The 20947-nt window shown below is 37.8% G+C and overlaps 2 protein-coding genes across 7 annotated transcripts; one reads left to right on the top strand and one right to left on the bottom strand.

Moving 5' to 3' along the window:
- Positions 1-800: 800 nt before the first annotated feature.
- LOC135490813 (uncharacterized) lies at positions 801-8567 on the top strand. Of its 3 annotated transcripts, none has more exons than XM_064776349.1 (3): positions 801-978; positions 1111-1169; positions 7138-8567. In XM_064776349.1, the coding sequence occupies exons 1-3, from the start codon at positions 883-885 to the stop codon at positions 7325-7327; spliced, it is 345 nt and encodes a 114-aa protein (XP_064632419.1). In that variant the 5' UTR covers positions 801-882; the 3' UTR covers positions 7328-8567. The 3 variants fall into 3 exon arrangements, with proteins under 3 accessions (XP_064632419.1, XP_064632429.1, XP_064632408.1); XM_064776359.1 differs by having other exon boundaries at positions 6022-7277; XM_064776338.1 differs by lacking the exon at positions 7138-8567 and adding an exon at positions 3120-5621.
- Positions 8568-9151: 584 nt separating this feature from the next.
- Positions 9152-19956, bottom strand: LOC135490792 (SH2 domain-containing protein 4B-like). Of its 4 annotated transcripts, XM_064776298.1 has the most exons (13): positions 19860-19956; positions 18771-18887; positions 18009-18084; positions 17172-17328; positions 16825-16914; positions 16301-16424; positions 15963-16137; positions 15380-15533; positions 14762-14827; positions 13843-13878; positions 12610-12758; positions 12048-12268; positions 9152-11760 (listed from the first exon to the last, which is right to left on the bottom strand). In XM_064776298.1, exons 2-13 carry the CDS (start codon positions 18873-18875, stop codon positions 11635-11637), a joined length of 1479 nt encoding a protein of 492 aa, XP_064632368.1. In that variant the 5' UTR covers positions 18876-18887; positions 19860-19956; the 3' UTR covers positions 9152-11634. The 4 variants fall into 4 exon arrangements, with proteins under 4 accessions (XP_064632368.1, XP_064632377.1, XP_064632387.1 ...); XM_064776307.1 differs by lacking the exon at positions 13843-13878; XM_064776317.1 differs by lacking the exon at positions 14762-14827.
- Between the last annotated feature and the right edge of the window lie 991 nt (positions 19957-20947).

Here is a 20947-nt window from a genome sequence, read left to right as displayed (position 1 = left end):
GCGGGGACTTATACCATTTTAAAAATGAGTCCATTAAACATGGACCTGGCAGCAATAGGGGTAATCTCCTATCAGTATATATAGGCACTGTTCACGCTTGTCAGTTGTCCACGGGTTATACTGATAGAGACCACCAATTTGGTCCAGCAGAGGCTTAGTCCCCCTTTACCAGAACATGCCTTGCATCACAGAACCGGTGTGCAAGGGATAGTAGTCCTAGGGCTGATAGTCCGTGTAACAATAGCCCACATTGCTAAATGTTTTGGTTAGGGTTAGCGGTACAATAGATCATGCTGCTTAATTGATCAAATACAATGCTACTGGACTATGACTCCAGGGGGACTATATCCGCTGTTACACCGGACCTATACTGAGCTCATGAGGGAGACATCCTCCGCCGCACTGGTTTGAGGGATCTCAAATTGTAAAGTTAAAAGTAGGATAAACGTTACCCAGTATGTGGTCTCGTCGTTATTAGGAGAAAAAAAACAAAGCAGGAACTATCACCCGCCACGCCCTAATGAACATCTCCGGGACGCGCATTTCTTAAAGATAATGTTTAAATTTCGCGCCAAAACCGGGCTCTTTGATTACTAACGAATTCTCGATATTTCGGTAATTGTGCTAGAGTGCGTTGTAACACTTGCATACAATTCTTTAAGTGTTTATTCATGATGTTGGTGTCAAATTCATGATTTATAGTAGGCCTAACGAAATTAATGAGAAAAATTTGCCGCAACTCACTGTAAAGAAAAGTGTAATGCGCATGCGGCGTTATGTTGCCAATGGTTACTAAGCACCTGCTAACGCACACAACCGGTTAAAGTGACATAGAACACTTTATAGTTGCATTTAGGCCTGTTGGTGACTAGAGACGTCAAGATGGGCACGAATTATCACAACGAAGCCTTGAGGAAGCAGAGGGTTGTGGACAGACAACGGGAGTCCGTCATGAGGATGGTCAATCATGATACTGGGGTGAGGAAATTTATTTATCTATTAATCTTCTTTTTGCCTTATTGCATTATCACACACTCTTCAGGCCGAAAGGGCAATGTGTAGTTCAGCTGAGTACGGCCATTGATATAGTTGTTTTTTCTAATTATTCAGCCAGAGAGTGCGGCAAGAAATGAGCTGAGATCTGGTAAAAAGGCTGTAGAAGATGTTATGTGAGTATACCTACTTGGTTTCTACAATGATACTAAGCAAAGCCATATCTAATGTCGAAATTTGGATAGAGAACTTTTTGGGGACCAGCGGATGATGTTGGGTGTGAGGAGAGCGCTTACTTTTGAATAGCACTGTGCTACTTTATCTGACTGCTTGTTATTCTGTTGTAAAGCCGTTAACCGCATTGTTGTACAATCCATAGCTTATAGCAAATAGTTGCTTCTTGCTAAATAAAAATGAAATGATAAGGACTGATCGTTTTGTAGAACTTGTGTCTTGTGGTTCCTTTCCAGTTTTGTCACTATCATCAGTTCAACTGATTTGATTAAGAAATTGACCTGATAGGAAAATTAGCTGGTCATCAACACATTTTTTCCTGCCAAAAGAAAGGAAATGTTTGGTGCTATACTGATCAATCCACGCTGCAGATAATTCACTCTTATGATCAGTCCTTGTCATATCACTGGGTTATCATGTTCACCTTTGCATGAAAGCTCTTTCTTTTTATCCAAAATTAAAATATTTCAATCTAGACTGATGAGACTGAGAGAAGAAAGGGTTGATTATTAGGCTTTGATCGCTTTCATTTAAAACTGTTGTCTGCTTGTTGTTATGTAAGAAATTCCTTTTTCTAGTAACCCTGTAACCTTCTCACTGCTACAACCTCTTAACTAACTATGCCCTTCACATGAATATTATAAGCTCACATCTTATATTTTTGCTATAACTATCCCTCTCTGGAACCTGTAAAAATAACCTGTCCCCATATCCACTAATAACACTCATACTATTATTTGGTGTATATGTATCACAGTCTTGCTTTAGCCATAATGATACCGCCTGTGGTGACCATTGTGGAGGGGTCAACTATTAAATCGAAATAATCTTCTGATATTCAATATAAGTATTGGTATTGGTATTCAGGTATTGTTATGAGAGATTAGCTTCACTTTCACTCAGTAAATATTATCAAAATTATCATTAATATAATCCTGAGTTAATGTTGAGGCCTGATGGTTGTTCTAAACTGTTGGTTCTCCGGCTTCGGTGACTGATATTTTTGAGAAAATCAAGTTTGTGATAAGTTTAAATGCAGCGCAATGTTTTAAAATATCTATTCCTCTGCCCATTGAGTATGGTGGCTCTTCCCTCTCAGTGATTTTACAGACCTGCCTATCCTCTTTTCCATAAAGTCAGTGCCAACCTGTCCTGGGTGAAGTTCATCTCCTTCCAACATCTATAACTCGACCCCGTTCTTGATTCTGCTTGCACCATAAGTGAAAAACTTGGAGCTTTTGATTTTTTCATTGAAGGTTGCCAGGCTTGCCGTATGGTAGTCAAGATCCAAACTATAAACACCGAGTTGCGCGTCTGTACAAGCGTCCTCCCATAATACATGTCGATCCGATATTCAATATCATGTACCCTGATCCAACCATACAGAAAATTTATGACAAAAAATAGAAAAGGATAATGTAGGTTGGATTTTTTGAGTTTCTGTATTTCTCTGTGGTTCCCTCTCAGTTTTTCTATGTGATTCCCCTCATAATTTATCTGTAATCATTTCTATGTAATCCTCTCTCTGTATTTCTATGTGATCCCCCCTGCTTTGAGCCTTACATGATCTCTCTTAACATATTCTGTCCTCCTTCCCGGTTTTTGATATTTTTCCTCTGTTCATCCTTCCAAATCCCAAACACTAATGGGTCTGCTTGGATATGATAATCACTATTTTCCATCAGGTCTTTAGGTTGTTATTTGCAATAAATTAATTTTCAATCAAATATTTTTTTCCTTGAGTTGTGATTTCGTGAGTATGTACAATGTGCAATAAACACTCCTGTACCTGTAATTAATAAAAAATTATACAAAGATCTATGCATGAACATCCAACACATTTTAAACTTTTTGCTGGCAAAGGCCCTAAACAAATATCGTTTCTTTTTTAGACGGGCCCCAAAATTGGAGAAGCACCGAGTCCACGAAGACGGGTTTGCAATCAGATATAGAAACAGACAAAATTTCAATCCACACGTGGATAAGGCTTACAAGTGTCTGTACCCGGCCAAAGATAATAGTCAATATACAGCCGACTCAAACAAAAACAATTGGATAGCAAACAAACAAATCGAAAGCTATGACCTAATGCAGAAAATTAATGGCAGTTTCCATGTGGATGTTGTTCTGGCAACTCCTGAGTGAACCTCTCTCCCAACTTTGGTTTGCTGTATAAGTGCCATACACCTGAGACATGAGGGAGAAAGCATTCCAAAGATAGACACTCTAGTCTCACTGACCTAAGACCGGTTGATTAATCACTAGGACTTGGAAACATAGGAACAGCAGACATCCATGAATTCATGACCATCAGACAACTTAGTATCGCCAATGAATTATCTTTCCATGATATTGACATATTGAATGGCATCAAATGACAAGGTGCATTTTGAGCTGGTCTTAGATCAATGAAAGTAGAGTACTATCACAAAGATACCACAGCCGAACTTTGGTTGTTATGTTTTCTTACTGCATGATCAAGAATGAAACAAATTGTACTGGGAAAGCACAATTTTAAGATGGTATAAAGTTATTAGAACTGACAATCTTTGTACATGCATGCTGTATCCCTTTAATGCCTTTGAGTTGGTAATGAATTTGATGGTTATTTGGGCCTTTGCCTCTGAATAAGAACAAAGCTGTAACAGAACTAGTCATTTGAAAATATTTGGTTGGATTAACAACTCTTATTGATTTTATTACCTTACACTTATTTCATCACTTTTCTCTTTAATCCAATATCTCCTCTTACTCTGCCGATTCTTTGCCTGAACCCAACACTTTGATCATTCTTAAAATTTTGAGAAGAAGTGCGTTTTTTTATCAACGGTTTAATAATTTTTATGTAGTTTTTTCCCCAGAAATTACTTGTCACAACCATGAGGCAGCAGAGGACTGTTAATATGCTGCATAAATTCTTCAATATATAAGCTTACTTTCTCTGTTCCTCACATCATACTTTGTGCTCTATTTTGAGACCCATATGATAGGCCTACCTTCAAAACTAGCCTTAACGGCCTTTCTCCACTTAAGTGTTTCATGACATACATCAACATTTACAAGTAAAATTCAAAGTCATGTACATTTCAACCTCCAGAGAAAATTCTTCTTCCTCTGTTTAATTCAGTGTTCCATGCTAATCTTTTTCCAGGAGAACACCAATGCCAATGGGTACACCGATTGACACCAACACGGCACAGAAAACTAAGGCAGAATTAAGAGATGAAAGGGTCAAATCGCGCTTTCCTCCCCTTACTAAAACACCCCGGAAACCGCCCGCATTCTTGTGGACAATTGACCGGGATTCAGTTTACGGGATTATCCACCCTTTAGAATTCCTAGACTGGGATATGCCACTGAATTTACCCGTTAAACCTATTCCAAACTTTCGCAGGCAGAGGTCACAACTTTTCCTTTCAACATGGTAGAATTCTACCAGGAAAGATGGACATTTGATCTGATGGCTCTGATGTAAATATTTACGAAAAGAATGTTGTTCACCATATGGAAACCTCATTTTTTATATCATTGAACTGTGTGTAACTGCTGACTGCAGCTGCAGCAGTTCAAAGGAAGAAGATTAGATAACTCCTCGACTTCAAGGAGATAACTCCTTGTCTTCAACTGAAAATGATATGATTTGTTAATTGGATTGGAGGCTTGGTATAGTCATTAAAAATGTCTCCCATCGTAAGGATAAATTTTTCAAAAGAAAAGGAAAAAGGCATGTGTTGACAAATTTGTTAAACAAATTGTTCCCATGTTTGATACTAGTTATCATGGTTTCTTTGCAATTGCATTATAGCTTTAAAAGCGTTTTATAATATGCATTTTTGCACAGATTTACCTTTGGAATTCAGTTTCACCTATTTTGCTTCCACAGTTTGACCTATGTTTTATTAATCCACTAAGTTTACAATCCTGCCTTATTTTCCTGTGTGGTGTGTTTAAATTCTTTCTTCACAAGGTGCTCTGTACTTAATTCATCAGATCTTGTTTTACAATTTTGTGCTTTTACTGTAAAACTGTAAACCTAACAAGAGTCTGATCTGATCATCCTGACTTATGATTGGTGTTTAATGACACTTTATTTTAAAATCCTTTTAAATGCAAACCGCTTTGGTCAAAGCAGTTGGGTATGTGAGTTTTCAATTGTCCCCTGCTGAAACATGTCATGATGGCCTCGTTTCTGCCTTTGATATTTTAGATCTAGTCTGTAGCAGCTTGGGTAGCAGAGTATGAAAGTTTTTTCTCTCAATGTGTTAAAATGGTAGAGACAAATATAAGTAATTCTTAACTTAGTGGAAAATTTCCTCACTAAAGCAAAAGTAGATACTAATTCATAAAATGCATGTCTCAGCTTCACACTAGAGTGATGATTGCATTGTCTGCTGTTTCTTTGTAGGACTGATGCAGAAAACTGTAAACTGACACTGGAAATATGGCATCGGCATCAGGACAACTCACCAGAGGATAAAGTGTTTCCTATAATGTACCCTAAAATTAGAAAGACACCACCTCTACCAACGACTAACCGAGTCCCTCATTTCAAAGTTTAGATCAATATAAAAGTTAAGACCTCTCTAAAATACTGCAGGAAAATTTATGATTCATATCCAGGGTTTCAAAGTTTTACAATCAAAGCCAGTATTCTAACCTGAAACCTACTCCTTTACATTCTTCACTTTTACTGATTCTTTTCTCCTTCTTGCCCCTAAACCACATCCCTTTTAATATATGCAGTATAGTTTGCTATCTTGTAGTGAAAGTTGCGTGTCCACTGTTTCTTTTTAGGGCTGAGGCTGACTTCCGTCAAGCTACCAAGAGCTTGTCTCATAATTATCACCGCCACGTAGATAACACACCCGTGGATAAAATATATCCCATAATACAACCTGAATGCTATCCGACGAAACCACTCGCGTCAAGACCAATGCCACAACATCGAGTACACCATCACAAAGTATAGATTAAAGCTAAATTCTCCTGCCTTTTCTGATGGCAATTTTTGTTTTTGTACAGTGTTGGACATACGTATCTGACCACTGATATTTTTGTCGTATTGATCATAATTTAGAATATTTTCATATTTTCATAGGAAAGCAAACCTTAGGACGTTTTCAGGTTCAGATGAAGACCAAGGGCCAAAATTGCCGGAGGCTTTTATCTTCAAGGAGTAGAACGAAAAGCACAATTAGAGTCCTTTTGGAATAGAGCAATTCATAATACGTCAAAATATCAGTCGGGTCAATACTTGTTATCACGACTGTATGATGATATGAATCTATTTTATCCCAGATTGACAGTACAGCCATTTTTGTCATTGTGCATTTACAATCGTCATCCTGTGTGGTTTTATTTTCACCTCTTGGGCTTTGAATAGCTTTCCGAAAAACTGTAGATGTAACCAAATGCTAGTAATAGTACATGTATTCAATTCACTGGATGTTTGTTGATGCTCATTTGTCAGTGATTGATATCCTGTGGCCTGTATTTACTATCTCAAATGCTTTCTGTGATAGAGCACTTTTTGCTCGCCCAGTCATTCAACATTGTTGTCAGGGTTTGAAAAATATTGCCTCCATAAAAAGATATTTCACCCAATTTGCAGATGCTTCTGTAGTTATTGCACTAATGCTGTTTGCTATGTTGCTGAGACTGCAAAGAGATGCACAATTTGGGAAAAACTGAAAAGGTGCCAGCAAGAAAATCTTTTTTCGACCCCTGATCGTTTCATCTAGAAGTATAAGGTCTACTAAAGTAATCTAGATTACACATAAACTGATATTAATTAGTAACCACATAATATCAGTATCATCTAGTCATAATATCATATTAGTAAATACATAAGCATTAAATATCCTTTAAATGCATAATGTTACATGTAGCAACATTTGGTTTTATTCTCAGACGCTACTATCATAATCGGCGCAATCCTCCATCCGACCCGACCTGGATCCAGATTAAGCGTGATTTGCTACTCGATGATCTTGCAATGCGTAACAGCAATCTTTACACTGGTTACCCTTCGACGGCTGTGGACATGGTCGCTTACGAGCGCAAACATTGGAAAGGGAAATCAAAGGAGTCGGCAAATTAGAGAAACATTTTGGCACAGAAGTAATTTTCCCAAACTCAGATGGATGCAGTCAATTGCATAATTCATTTCCAGTGCTGTTTTAGAGATTCTGGCAATTTGTCATTAATTGCATATCAAACATATGACCATGTGGGATTTTGGCCAAAAAGTGTCCATATTCTCAATGTCCAAGAGAAAAAATACCTTTAATACCCGCCTTGGACCAATCTAGTCTGGATCCCTCAGTTGCTGGAGCTGATCTTATTTATTCATGGCAAGTTTGAGAAGATTACATTTGTGTGCCCTTTGCTTTGTTAAATTGTGAAACCCCTAAAATACCCAAGGCTAAACATCTCTGTCATGTATAAATGTTTGGTTACTGCTGATGTTGTGTTAGAGAACATGCTTTCAAGTATGAGGGGCCGACTGATCTATTAAGTCATTTAATGACAATTGTTTTAAAAGGGGTGTTTCTTTTAACTGGAAGTGCACTTTCTTGCCCTTCATGATGAACTGTGTGTGTACATGTTTAGATATTTTTGTCTATGTAGGCTATCATTATCGGTAGGTTGTTGAATGAACAAAAAATTGTTTTGAAAGTTTATGTAAAAGATCAGTGAAGCAAGGTGCCAAAGTGTGTAACTGTATCTTAAGTGTTTATTAGTGTTTCAAAGCTTTAATTGTTTTCAGTGTTTTATCCCTTTTTGAATACTTCAAATGCTTTAAGTGGTGTCTTGTCAAGGTAAATTAGGAAGACACTGAGCGCATGTCTGTATAGTATGTAAGAAATATAATTACCAAGATCCTTCAACTTTAAAATGTTAAACAGTTAAACATTTTCTGAACAAATTGAAATCTCATTGTCATGTACATGGATTCATTGAAAGTTGTTGAATGTGAATTTTGATATGTAAAGTAAATTAAAGTGTTCCCATATATTCAGTGTTAAAGAACGAATATACCTATATAAAGATTTTTGTACATGTACTATGTATGAACATTTGTACCAGCAGTGTAAATACAAATCTGAGATTAACAGTATGAAAAAACATGTCTGACTAGTAGTTCATGAAAAATCTCAAAAGCAACTGTCATGATATTCGTTGATCTGTGATAATCCCACTTGTGCATTTGTAGTCTAACATTTTTAACGATAACTGTATATGTCTTTTGGGGATGGGCTTTGGAGTGTAATGCAATGTGTTTGTTTGCTTTGTAATGCATTTTATAATCATGATTTGTGATTAAACTGTCTTGTGTGTAAAAATTTGTTGTGTTCATTTTTTGAGGACTTGTTCACTTTACAAGTGCTATAAGAGGATTCCGAGTAATTGCTGGCAACCTTCATTCAAAGACATCATTGTCATAGTTGGTGGGACTGTGCTAGCAGTTTGATACAATACGGATCTCTTCAGTATGAAATTTGGACATAAGACCCGCAGCGCAGTGCAACAAAAGACCTCATTGCCATAGGTGGTGGGACTGTGCTAGCAGTTGATAAAGAACTGATCTTTTCAGTATGAAATTTGGACATGAGACTGATAGCGCAGTGCATCAAAAGACCTCATTGCAAAGGTGGTGGGACTGTGCTAGCAGTTTGATAAATAACTGATCTTTTCGGTATGAATATGGACACGGGACCGGTAACGCAACACTTCTGAAGGGTGAACTCCTAATTCACAGTGGCCAAAATCTCCTTGCTGGACACGACCTCTTGCGACTGAATGTTCCGTTATTGCATTTGCAACTGTCGTTCAGATTTGCATACCGCACGATGCACTTGGTGCCAAGGTATTATTGGAAAATGAGACAAATCAGTGAGCAAACTATTCAATATTATGAAAATGTTAATCTATTTTTTATTATCTTTAACTATATATCTGTACATGTGAATAGAAATGATAAAATATAGTCTTCGATTAACAGGAATGCAGTGAATATTGCTGAAAATACTGAACAATGCATATATACATGTAATCGGGCTGACATCGGTCAGAAAAACTTTGGACAAAAAGAAACAGTTTGGCTTCAAGATATGCTGAATACTCTAACATTCTAGTCTTATATGCAAGCAGATTGGAGAGAATTAGTGCTATATTCTTGGTCTGATTTTATGCCTTTAACCCGACTTGGTTACCAAAGACTAACTGACTGTTCAGCATTTTGTAGCCAAACTTTTTCAATTGACCCAAAGATTATTTTTGTCATTTTGGCAAACAACCAGAACAGTATCTATGGAATATAAATATAAAATAATTTTGAATTTGGACAAAGGGCTTTTGGAATGGCCCACACACTGAAAAGATGTCTGGATGGAATATTCTTTTCTATGGACAATAAAAATGTGCTTTCACCACAGGAGTGCAGATTGAAATGGTATTGATTGCTCCAATATGAAGGCAGCACACTCCATACTAGTCATTTTTATTTGCAGAGATTCGAAATATCAAAAGAAATTATATTGTGGGCTACCTGAATTTCAACCGAACATGAAAGACTGTACTGTTATTGTCAAAGAATAGGGGAAGAACACATTGTAAGTGGTTCAGTGAATCTGAGGTATTCTATCACACTTCTATGAGGGTTAATCCATAGTTTTGCTTGTTAAACCTTTAATTTCATCAATGAATATCACAGTCTATGCAAATAAATGTAAACATATAACACACTCCACACATATCTTGTTGTGTGTTATACAAAAAAAACAAAAAAAGTATCCGCAAATCGCACAAAAAAACAAGATTACAATAACTGGTGCAACTTCAACTCTTTCATGTGATCTTATTGGAAAAGGCACTTTGGAAGTTTTAGAGTCATAGCAGAAAAGTTGTGTTTTTTAAAGAAGACTTAGAGAGATGAAATCATGGCATCGAAATTTGGTTGATTTCATAAAAATTGAGCATAAACTTAAGAATTTTAAGCACCTCAATTAATCATAACTGAAATGAACAATATTCAAAAAGATCAATCTAAAAATGTCTCCATGAAAATATATACATCACAATGATACACTGTACCATATTGCTCTTGTCTGCGTATATAGACAAATATAAGTTTTGTATATAAGTAAGTACATTTGCTTGACAATTGTGTCAAACAGACTTAACTGATAACTGGAGCCCCATGAAGGATACTGTGGACTGGCCAGGTCTTTTTCTTTGACAATTTGATATATTTCTAAGAGGCCTAATTCAAGTGCACTAAAAAGATGAGTCATGGCCGAACAAATGTGTATAAGCGGTGTGGTCATTGCATTGGCCAACTGAGTATATGAAATGGGCCGAGTATCACTTATTTCATAATCATTTGCCTCTTTTTCTACCCCTCGACTCCAGACAAAGTTGAGGTTGGTGCAAAGTTAAAGAAGTCTCAAGTGAAAGGATTAACGTCCTTTCGATGGATAGACAGACGGATGGACAGACTGGCAGACGCTGAAGAGGACGACATTGCCCTTATAGGCCATGGGGTAATTATCAGTTCATGCACCTTTAAAAACCTGCATTCCCAACACTTTATGATCATATTGTACCATAAATATGTATAAATGTATACAACAAGAGTTATGAACCCCACCAACACTTTTATATTAACTGATTCGCAAACCAGAAATTCCCAATAGTAGTTACATAATTTACTTTAAAACTAGCGACAATTGAGATTGTGACCAAAATATGGCTTGGAATAATACCTTCCTTCAACAAACTGATTAATTTGCACAATGAGAACAAAATATACACTTTTTACAATATTTTTTCACACTGACTTCAATATAATGGCAACGCCTAGTATAAAATATAGAATGTGCAACGTGCTAATATTTACAATTACCAATGAAATTTAAATCTGAAGACAACTAGGATCAAGCCAATTTTCAGCAGTTGCGCAAGCCTAATCTTTAGCTGCAGCTATAAAAGGTGGTTCAACCCCGAATTGTGGCAAAGAAATCATCCTTCATAATCAAATGCAAGACAACAAGGTCAATGTCTCACAATGAAACAGCTGCCTCAGAGGAGAGCTACGTATGCAGAAAATGTAGCAAAATATTGGTTTCTCTTGATTGCATCACCGCTGGAATGTATTATTACCATAATTTGTAGGAAGACCAGTGCAAGAAGACAGAATGATAGTATGGACTATGTGTTACTGTCAACCCAGAAAATTTTCACATGCCTTCTATTTTTTACAGACAATCACAAAATTAATTGCTACATGCAGACACTTGCACTTCTCCTCTTACAAATCAGGGTTAACATTTTGGCATTTGTCCAATTTAGAAATTAGTGCTATCAGTGCCAATAAATTCGGTGGACCAGAATGGATTGAATGTCTCAGAAATGTGTGACCTCGTCCTTATTTAGCATGTCGCTGAACAGTTCATAATAGTCTGGATGATCGTCAACCTGTCCCAATGGATACTTGAGGTATTCTCGGCCCAGTTCCGATATTTGATTAGTCTGAAATAGAAGACATAGGGACATTACTGATGGACTATTTTTATGCTGTCTTCGAAGTGTGTTAATAAACGACAACCGGATTGATGTTGTCGAGATGTTCACATAACACTTTTGTGAAAAATGATTTCGTATCACCATGACATTGTATGTACGTCAACTCAATCTTATCAAAAATGAGATACTGAGTGAAAGAAAAACAAGATGTGAACAGATCGTAGTCAAATTTTAAAACTGGGCGTTGGAATATTATACTTGGCAGATGCTGACTGTTACTAAGCCAAACTTACCATATGGTGATTTACTAAATCTGTCAAAGTATTATGAACGATCTGATCAATTCCGAAAAACTGATATTTCCCCTCTGATGAGTCAATGAGGAAGTGTTTACATCTGTCTACAGCTTTATATGAGATGGCGTAGCCCCACACGCGCTCACTCACTCTGACCAAGAATGAGCCGACCGGGGCGTCTGAGAGTAACTTTTCTGCCTCCTGGCGTTTGATTATCCCTGAAAACGATGATGAAGGAAACTTCCGAGATTCTGATAGCTGTACGAACCTACACATTTCTTGCTACTTATCTACAATGAATCAAACGTAAATGTACACACGGAGATAACTGTAGACCTTGTCCTCCCTCCTCATGCGTTCCAAACCAGATTGATGTTTGTAATAAGTATATTAGAGTTTCCTTATGATAGCCAATTCAAACCAATTCAAAAAAAGTTACACATTATCAGGATTGGGAAATCTTCATCATAAGTGGATCTTTGTTCAACTATGTTCAACTGTAATATGCGAAAATAACTCACTAAATAGAGCAAATGAGTAGAAGAGATCTCATACTAACCATGGAACCAATCAAAAGGCAAATCTGTGGACTTATCAATGCCTATTTGGTGAGGCCTTTCATCTTCAATGAACCATTGTCTAACAGCATTACGATCAGTTGGTTTGGCGGGACGCACCTTACCACGGCGGGGCACCTGAGGACTTCGTCTGAAAGCACAAGTTTGAATAATCGGATGCATGAAAAGCCAATATGGATCTTAAACAAATTTGACAGCAGCATACCAAATTTTGGAGATGACTTTACAGAAATTTGCATTTCTAAGCTTCTGCAAAAGATATTCAATCATTCAATCAGTTTACAATCATGTGGCTATTATAGTTAGTATGATACAAACATCAAGACAACTGCTTTTTATAAAATGCTTTTAAACTTTCTGCTGATACAAATTTAGATCTTTTCAGGTGTAGATGTAGGCCTAACCCTATGAAATCGATTTGAAGCGATTGTCAATTAAATGACCAGATCATCATCATAAGGTCATTTACAGTAATTTTATGCCTCACGTTACTTTGCAATATGTTATTAAATAACTTAATTAATTAAATGAACAAAACAGAATTTAGATCAATGAATGGTGCAAGGACACTAAACTAAACAAAATAAGTTAAAGGGGGAATGTCGCTCGAGAAAATGCTGGGCTGTCCCTTATGATCGTTACAGGGTTCCTTTGTAGAGGGTGCTGCAGGTAATAAAATGATATACCTTCATTACTCAATATATCAAAGAACTGCCCTCTACACAGGAATGCAGAAAATTCCTTAATCCCCAGCTCAGAATTAGCTCGGGACATTCCCTTTTTAAGGCGTGTAACAATTGACCAAGCTACATGTAAGCATTTTGCAAATTTTTGCATATTCCTAAACTCTATAAGCAAGCAAGATCCAAATAAGTTCTTCTATGCAGAGTGGAACCTCTCTTAGTAGACACCTCTCCAAGCCGGACACTCTCTCTATTAAGGACACTGATTTTGTTTCCGTAAGTGCATTATAAGCCTCTGGAAACAGAATTCCCCTGAAATGCCACTGTCAATCACTAACCACCACCAAAAATAGTTTTATCCTCCTGATACACCGTTTCGGATGAATATTCCTTTCATAGAATAGTAAGAGAAGTTTTATATACAGGACAGGTTTGAAGCAGAGACCACAGTGTCATTGCTCAGACAACTACACCACTTTAACCAGACTATCACCCAAACCCACATGTAACTAGCTAATGGGAAAAGCATACCTCAGTGGATTGTATTGAAAATCTAATGGCAAGCCCCTAAAACCAAAATCACAGTTATCAACACAAAAAATCTGATACTTCCTATTGATGGAAACAGGGCATACTCATTACCAAAATTTCAATACTTCCAAAAGCCATGATACCACAAAAGTGCAAGGGTGCAATGAGAAAAATGCTGTCCAAAAATATAGCACCCAGATGAAGTTCATCCTGATCAAAATACACTAAGCTTCCGAAACACCATGCTACAACTAGTAATGCGAGCAATACAGCACGAATTTAAATATACATGTATTAGTATACATTAGGTTTTCACTGCTTTTAGTATAAAAGAGACAGGCAGAAGATGTCCCTTGATACTAATTTGTGTCCTCACAACGAACTTTATTGGTGCATTGTTCTTCAGTTGGAGGCAGCCATTATTTGGGTTGTTGTGAAACTCCAGTATCTGTGAGGAAAAACACCGCACTCAAGAAACATTTTAGACCAATCTGATAGTGCCGTGAGAAAATGTTTTGAGGGGTACAAAATCCAACAGTTAGTCCTTATTATCAAACAACAACAAAGAACAGCAACATTAAAAGTTAGCCAGAACTGATGTCATTTTGAAGCTTACTGGTATACAATACTTCCACGCTTAACTACAGATAATAACCTGTAGTGAAAAAGATAAGACCTTTCTTAACTCTTGTTGGGATTGCCATACGTTACCTTTCAACTTGCAGTAGGTATAAGAACTTAAAACATCATAAAAGTAACTTTGAATTTAAAAATTGCTAAGCCAAAAATGCCACTTGATACCACTGCAGTGCAGGCCCTGTCACCAAAAGCATTTTGAATGACCCGAACAAATTCAGGTTAAAAAGTTGCGGTGATATAACTTTCCCAGGGGGATGACAATTGTTTATTCTACATGTACCTCTGCTTATTCCTTTGCCTCTGTATAACAACATGAGCACCTGCCCGGAATCTAGTCAATGGATGTCTGAAGGCCAGGCAAATGGAACTCATTAAATAACAAAGGAAAAACTGGCAAATTTTTAGCATAGTGGAAGTAAGACAAATCGACTCATCATATACCTCAAATGGAAGCCTCATGGTCTTGAAGACAGATAATTACACTGGTAAATCAAACCATTACAACTGAATTCACTATTACAGAACACAAGACTTCAAGCACAGTTGTTTTTTGAAGGCGAGAAATTTGAACTAATTATAAGTGAAGTTCAAGGTACAACCCTTTGAGCAACAAAGATGTCCAAAGACAGACATCTGACCCCTTCTCAACTCAAGATCTATAGCGATGGCTAATTGCAAGCATGAATATTAGAAGCAAAACTGCATGTTTTATGAATCTATATCTACACTATGGATAATTTCAGATCGCCTTTCCAAGCATACAATATCTATTTTCTGGGTTTTTTATTTGGCAATTTGGAGCCCTCAAATAATCAGTTGTATTATTTCTATTTCAGATGACATTCTCTGGAATGAGTTCTGACCTGACTTAATTCACCTTAAGTATCTTAAAACTTACTTTGGAGCTAAAGGAGGATTTTCTTGTACATTATCCATGAGTTTTATCATCCGAGTCACAGCCATTAGTTTCTGCTTTACTGATTGCTTGTGCGACTGTCGGGCATGACGGGCAATTTCTTGCATCTCCTTCTCTCGAGCCTTGGCTTTCTCCTCTGAAATTATATTATATTGCAAAATTCAACACTGAGGTATGGGACCAATTTTCTCTTTATTGTGGATCAGGAATTGTTGGAGTAATGGTTAGGGCGGCGGGCTCAGAACCCAAAGATCGTGGGTTGAACTCTCAAGCAGAACCACAAACTGAACCAGTGTCCATGGACAAAACACTTTCAACATGCAGTTGCTTCTCCTGACCCAGTTAAATCTTGGTCACTTCATCACTTCGGGCTAGCTTGCAGGCTGATATAAAAAATAACTACACTGAAATATTTGTTGATGAATCAGGTGAATAATTACAATTACTTGTCCTCCAAAATCTCATTTGGGAAGTCAAAGCCCGCTTACCAACTTGAAAACCAGGTGATGTCCTGACCGAATCCCTTGGTCATAGACAATATTTTGTCTCATTTTGTTCACATTACCTTGCTTTTTCCATTCAAGATCAATGGTTTTCTGACTTTCTTCCGCTTCTCTTTCTAGCTTTTTCCTCCGTTCCAGGATTGATTCAAAGTATTCACTAGACCTACTATCGACCATTCCCCTTTGCCTCTTTGAAGCTCTCAGCTTTACAGCTTCAAGTTCTTTGTTGGCAACCGTCTGAAAGTAACATTTTAGAAAATTAAATCTCTTTTTCATCGGAAATAGAGACAAATCAAAAGTCAATGCATGCAGATAAAATAAGAACGAAATAACCTGCATGGACTTAATTTCAAAATCTAAGATATTCATTTGGCTGTCAATAGTAAAGTTAAGCAGTTACCTTAATTTTTGTAATTTGCTTCTTTTCTTCTTGTTCTCTTAATTTCCTTTCCTTTTGCATTTTCTCAAATGCCTTCTTGGCTTCTTTGACTGACTGATAAATGGCAGCCTCCTCTTGTTTTTTTCTGCAATAAAATAACAAGAGCCTCACCACTGCAAAAATGGTATGTGCCACAGACCTGAAGAATACAACCCACAGTGTGATTGGCGGGTCAGCAAAATCCCACAAATACAAGAGGTTTTATACACACTCGCTACAAAGAAAACTTATCATTTTATGATCTCAAGAGTGTGTACAAATCATGGTCTCTCACAAAATGTGGAACACAAATGGAAATAAAATCCTTAAAAATATTTTCATCAACAAAACCGAACAATTCATGGAAACATTTACAGGTATTAAAGATTTCATTTCCATTATTGTCTTTGCCCTAAATGGGATGATAGAGAACCAGGTAAGCAATACAAGTGAATTTTAACTTCAGTCAAAGAATGTTGCTCTGATATTCCAATCTCTCAACATACCGATCTTCTTCTTCCTTTATTTTTAACTCTTTCTCAAGTCTCTCTTCCTCCTCAGCCATTTTTCTCTTGATCTCTTCTTCTTCCTTACGTCTGAAGCAATACGATGTCATGTTGAAAAATAGGGTAAAAATAGACATATTTTTTTAATATGGAGAATCTTGGAGGTTGAGATATAATTTCAGTTTCCATCCATGCAGTTTCACACTACCATGCTACACCATTACATCGGAACTTCAAATTCTGAAGAATAAGACAAAGTGTGGCCAAAAACAAGCCATTTGAAGCAAAATACTGATTTCTCATGAAATGGACTATTTTGAAGGCAGCAAAAAAACTGCTGTACTCACTTGAGTTCCTCTGCTTCCTTCTCAGCAAGTATCCTGGCTTTTTCATGTGCTTCATCTTTCAGAATCTGTTCAAGAGACTTGTCCTTCTTGTGTTCTCCCATTACCCACACCCATTCTTTTCCATCTGATCCCAGTAGAAAGTCGATATTTTTCCTGCCTGAAAGCAAAGCCAATTAAATCTACAGATACCAGGACTGTATGCAAAGACACTTTTTCCATCAAGTTTGTCAATTTTTTCCTGAGAAATGAACCTAATTATTAAAGTGAGGCCAAAGGCAGGAGCCAGGTGGTCCAGGTGAAGTTATACAATGTTGCCAATAAGCCTAGGTACATCATCACTATTCACGCTTGTACCAGGAACTTTAATCAACAAGGTCATACCAGACCCACTTCTATTACTATAGTCCACCATTTGGGCCCCTTATCTTCTGCACATGATAACACTTGAAATATTTTCAAAGAGCTAACAGGAGCCAGACAGAAAGTACATGCAATGCATTGGACTGGTATGCAAAACACAAAAATACCACTTGACTTAGATCAGGAATAACTTACATCGACAACAACAAACTTGCATAAGTTGGATCAATTAGCAGAACGAGTGGTGCTCATTGACATGTCCGTTACATATCATCACGCATATAATGGCAATGATATGATATTGTCATGGAACTACAGTTGGATTTATAATTTAATTCTGATCATCAAAATCTTCTTTAGTGAGCTCTCCACAACTCCTACTGCAGGCCTGTCCAGAAACAGTATAATGGCTCTCAAAGATGACGTACAATATTTTGGAGCACAAAATCAAAGACTTATTTCCTAAGAATTACAGACCATTTTTCTTCTCTTCTGGCTTCATCTGTTGTTTTTCCAGTTCTTCTTCAGCCACTTTCCATCTTCGAACTTGTTCCTACAAAATTCATCATTTATAATTATGTAAAAAGGGTATGACTATACATCATATATGTAAACAGGTCCTCTTCATGTAGTTACATGTGTTGTGTTCAATTAAAACGTAAGAAATGAAATGGTTTAGACATGTCAGCCCTTGAAGTTAAGCGTATCGCCCTTATATCAATGTCACTGTTAGTGTTACATTGTTGATAGTCAGTCAGCCCCACACAACAGTGAAGCTGTCCTAGAATCTCATATACTAAAACAGGCATTGTCATACAATATATCAATAAGTAGGGCAGAGTCCCTAACTTGATTGCACTTTAATTGGTAAAAAGCTATTAAATGATGAATGAAAGCCATCCAATTAAAAACAAGCAGAATATATTGATTGAAAACATATGTGTTCTATAAAATTTATGTGGCATGCATAAATTGTGTTTGATTAATCAATAATACGTGTGCCCATTTAGTTGTATTGACAATAGCAGTTTACCTCCAAGTAAAAATAAACAATTTGTCTCTGCAATCCCGAATTACACATTCATTGCGTTTTCACATCATAGATGAGAACCAGTATTCTTGCTATCACACTGGTCTGTTGCACCACAAACATGATAGCATAGATCTGGCTGCGACAAGGGATAACCGTTTGGTTACAAACAAAGTGCCTTGCCCAAGGAAGTCCAACTTGACACTTACCTCCCTAATCTTGCAGAATATAATTTGCTTCTGTTCCTCTGAGAGCTCTGCGAGCAACTCAGGATCAATGGCCATGTTTCGGACGATCTCTGCTATGATACTCATCTTGCTCAGGATCTGAAACAAGAGGAAAACAACCTTTGGTAACAATATCAAATCATTATCACGGATCATATTGGACGCTTTCCTCCATTGAGAACCCCTGCATGTCAGCCACTTTGCGTAAGATTATAAACATCACCAGTACCCCTAATGTCTGGCTGTTACATCATGGAAATTGTATTACATGTGATGCATTTTGCGTACCATCATAAATTGTCATCTCGCGTTCATGGCTTGGGCCTTTGCCGGTATATTCAATGAATAAAACAGTTTCCCTGTTCCAATAGTGACAAACATACAACAAGGATAGATTACATATTGTTTTCAATTTTCCTTCTGAAATGAATAAAACCTTACAACCCTCTCAGGCCTCAGTCACACCCCGTACAAACCCCCCCCCCCCCCCCCCCCCACATCAGCTGATGAAAATTGAAATGAATACTTGACTTGCCAAACTCAGCTCGACGCCGAACTGCAGCGCCACTCGCGGACAAAGATAGAACAACTCGACATTTTTTTCACCGATTTTCTCGCTGCGCATGCGTACCAGCGTCATCTTTTGTTGATTTCCGCTGGTACGCATGCGCAGCGAGAAAACCGGTGAAAAAAATGTCGAGTTGTTTTATCTTTGTCCGCGAGTGGCGCTGCAGTTCGGCGTCGAGCTGAGTTTGGCAAGTCAAGTATTGAAGGAGTATGATCTGATGAGTCATTCAACAATTTGCCTGTTGGTAGTGCTCTTGAAGTGCAAGAAAAACCATGAGGAAACGTGAAGATGATTCCTATTCTATATTTCTACACGCAACATGGGTATACAACGAATGTACTTCATGCATGCATGTACTTTGTATGTAGGCCTACCAACTTCCAAGGAAGTAATAACTAATAAGGAAGTGGTTGGTGATGACTTGTTTTCTCTGTTTATACAGGCGAAACATAACCGATGTTGGCCACAGAAGATTTCAAACTGATGGTGAATATGATACTCACCCTGTGCCTCCTTTATAAAGATATCAGATGGCCGTAGTCGTAGATTTATCGAGGTTTTTATAAGAAAAAACTTTAGATCGCCTCCCTTGGCTTCCATCACAGGTAGTGACGTCACATAACGGATGTTTACGACTTTGGGTAGCCACGTGCTTGCAGAGCATCCTTGGGCAAGGCACTTAATACCGAACAGTTCCCTTGTCGCAGCCAGGTTTGTGCCATGCATGGTTGCGGTGCAAAAGACCATTGTGTGATTGCTTGTGAAATATCCCCGAAGAAGCCTGGCTTCCAGTCTAGCTAAGCTAGGCTAGACTACCTGGGCACGCGAGTCCATTACGTCATCCTACTTGGATCTCTTTGCCCTTGGTGAGGGCCGAGGCCAGTCCACTGTGTTCAGAGTGTACTTTTCCCATGCAGGGGAACATTTTCGTCTGCTTCACCGGTCACTTATGCATAGATAGGTGACTGTGACATGTTTGATTCAGTATTAAAATGATTTCCTCCCTGCCAGATGGGAGAGACCCCTATCGACTATTCATGTAACTAAACCTGACCAACCTGGTCCTCGCCTATAGTCCCTTTAAAATTCAATGAAAGTTTGTCAGACCATCAGAAACAGCTCATTATTCACTCATTTGTTTTTCTTTGGTCTTATCTGAAAAACATCTGGGTTAGTTGCTGATATGACTTTTAAACTTCAATGAGAGGATGTCAGTCAGACCGTTACCAAATGCGAACAGCAGTACCAAGCTCACTAAATTGTCACCACAGGAGCTTGTACTTGCAGCCTTTTGTGTAAAAGGTCATTGCCAAATTAAGCCAATTGTCAATTTTCTGTCTAGGTCTCTCCCGGATCCCAGGATCCCACCACTTCATGCCTATTTACCGTCATTTTGATTCCAGGAAAGTGACTTGTCGCAAGGACCAATCGTTACAACGTCCAGTTCTCAGATACTCAACATTTTAGCTCCACCCAATGATGACATCATCCAAGGAATGCTCTGACAGCTTCCAGACAACACGCGTCAAGAGCGGACGGAGGCGCCAGAGGCATACCGCTGGAAGCTCAGTATGCCCTTATAGAGCCCTTT

The sequence above is a fragment of the Lineus longissimus genome, chromosome 1, assembly GCF_910592395.1.
Source record: "Lineus longissimus chromosome 1, tnLinLong1.2, whole genome shotgun sequence".
NCBI lineage: Eukaryota > Metazoa > Nemertea > Pilidiophora > Heteronemertea > Lineidae > Lineus > Lineus longissimus.
This window is presented reverse-complemented; position numbering and strand designations above follow the sequence as displayed.

Coding starts and splice junctions, on each gene's coding strand:
- LOC135490813 (XM_064776338.1), top strand. CDS start 883: ATGGGCACGAATTATCACAACGAAGCCTTGAGGAAGCAGAGGGTTGTG. Junction 979..1,110: donor TGGTCAATCATGATACTGGG/GTGAGGAAATTT, acceptor CTAATTATTCAG/CCAGAGAGTGCGGCAAGAAA. Junction 1,170..3,119: donor AAGGCTGTAGAAGATGTTAT/GTGAGTATACCT, acceptor TTTCTTTTTTAG/ACGGGCCCCAAAATTGGAGA.
- LOC135490792 (XM_064776298.1), bottom strand. CDS start 18,875: ATGAGTATCATAGCAGAGATCGTCCGAAACATGGCCATTGATCCTGAG. Junction 16,915..17,171: donor AAGGAAGCAGAGGAACTCAA/GTGAGTACAGCA, acceptor GTATTGCTTCAG/ACGTAAGGAAGAAGAAGAGA. Junction 16,425..16,824: donor ATAAAGGAAGAAGAAGATCG/GTATGTTGAGAG, acceptor ATTTTATTGCAG/AAAAAAACAAGAGGAGGCTG.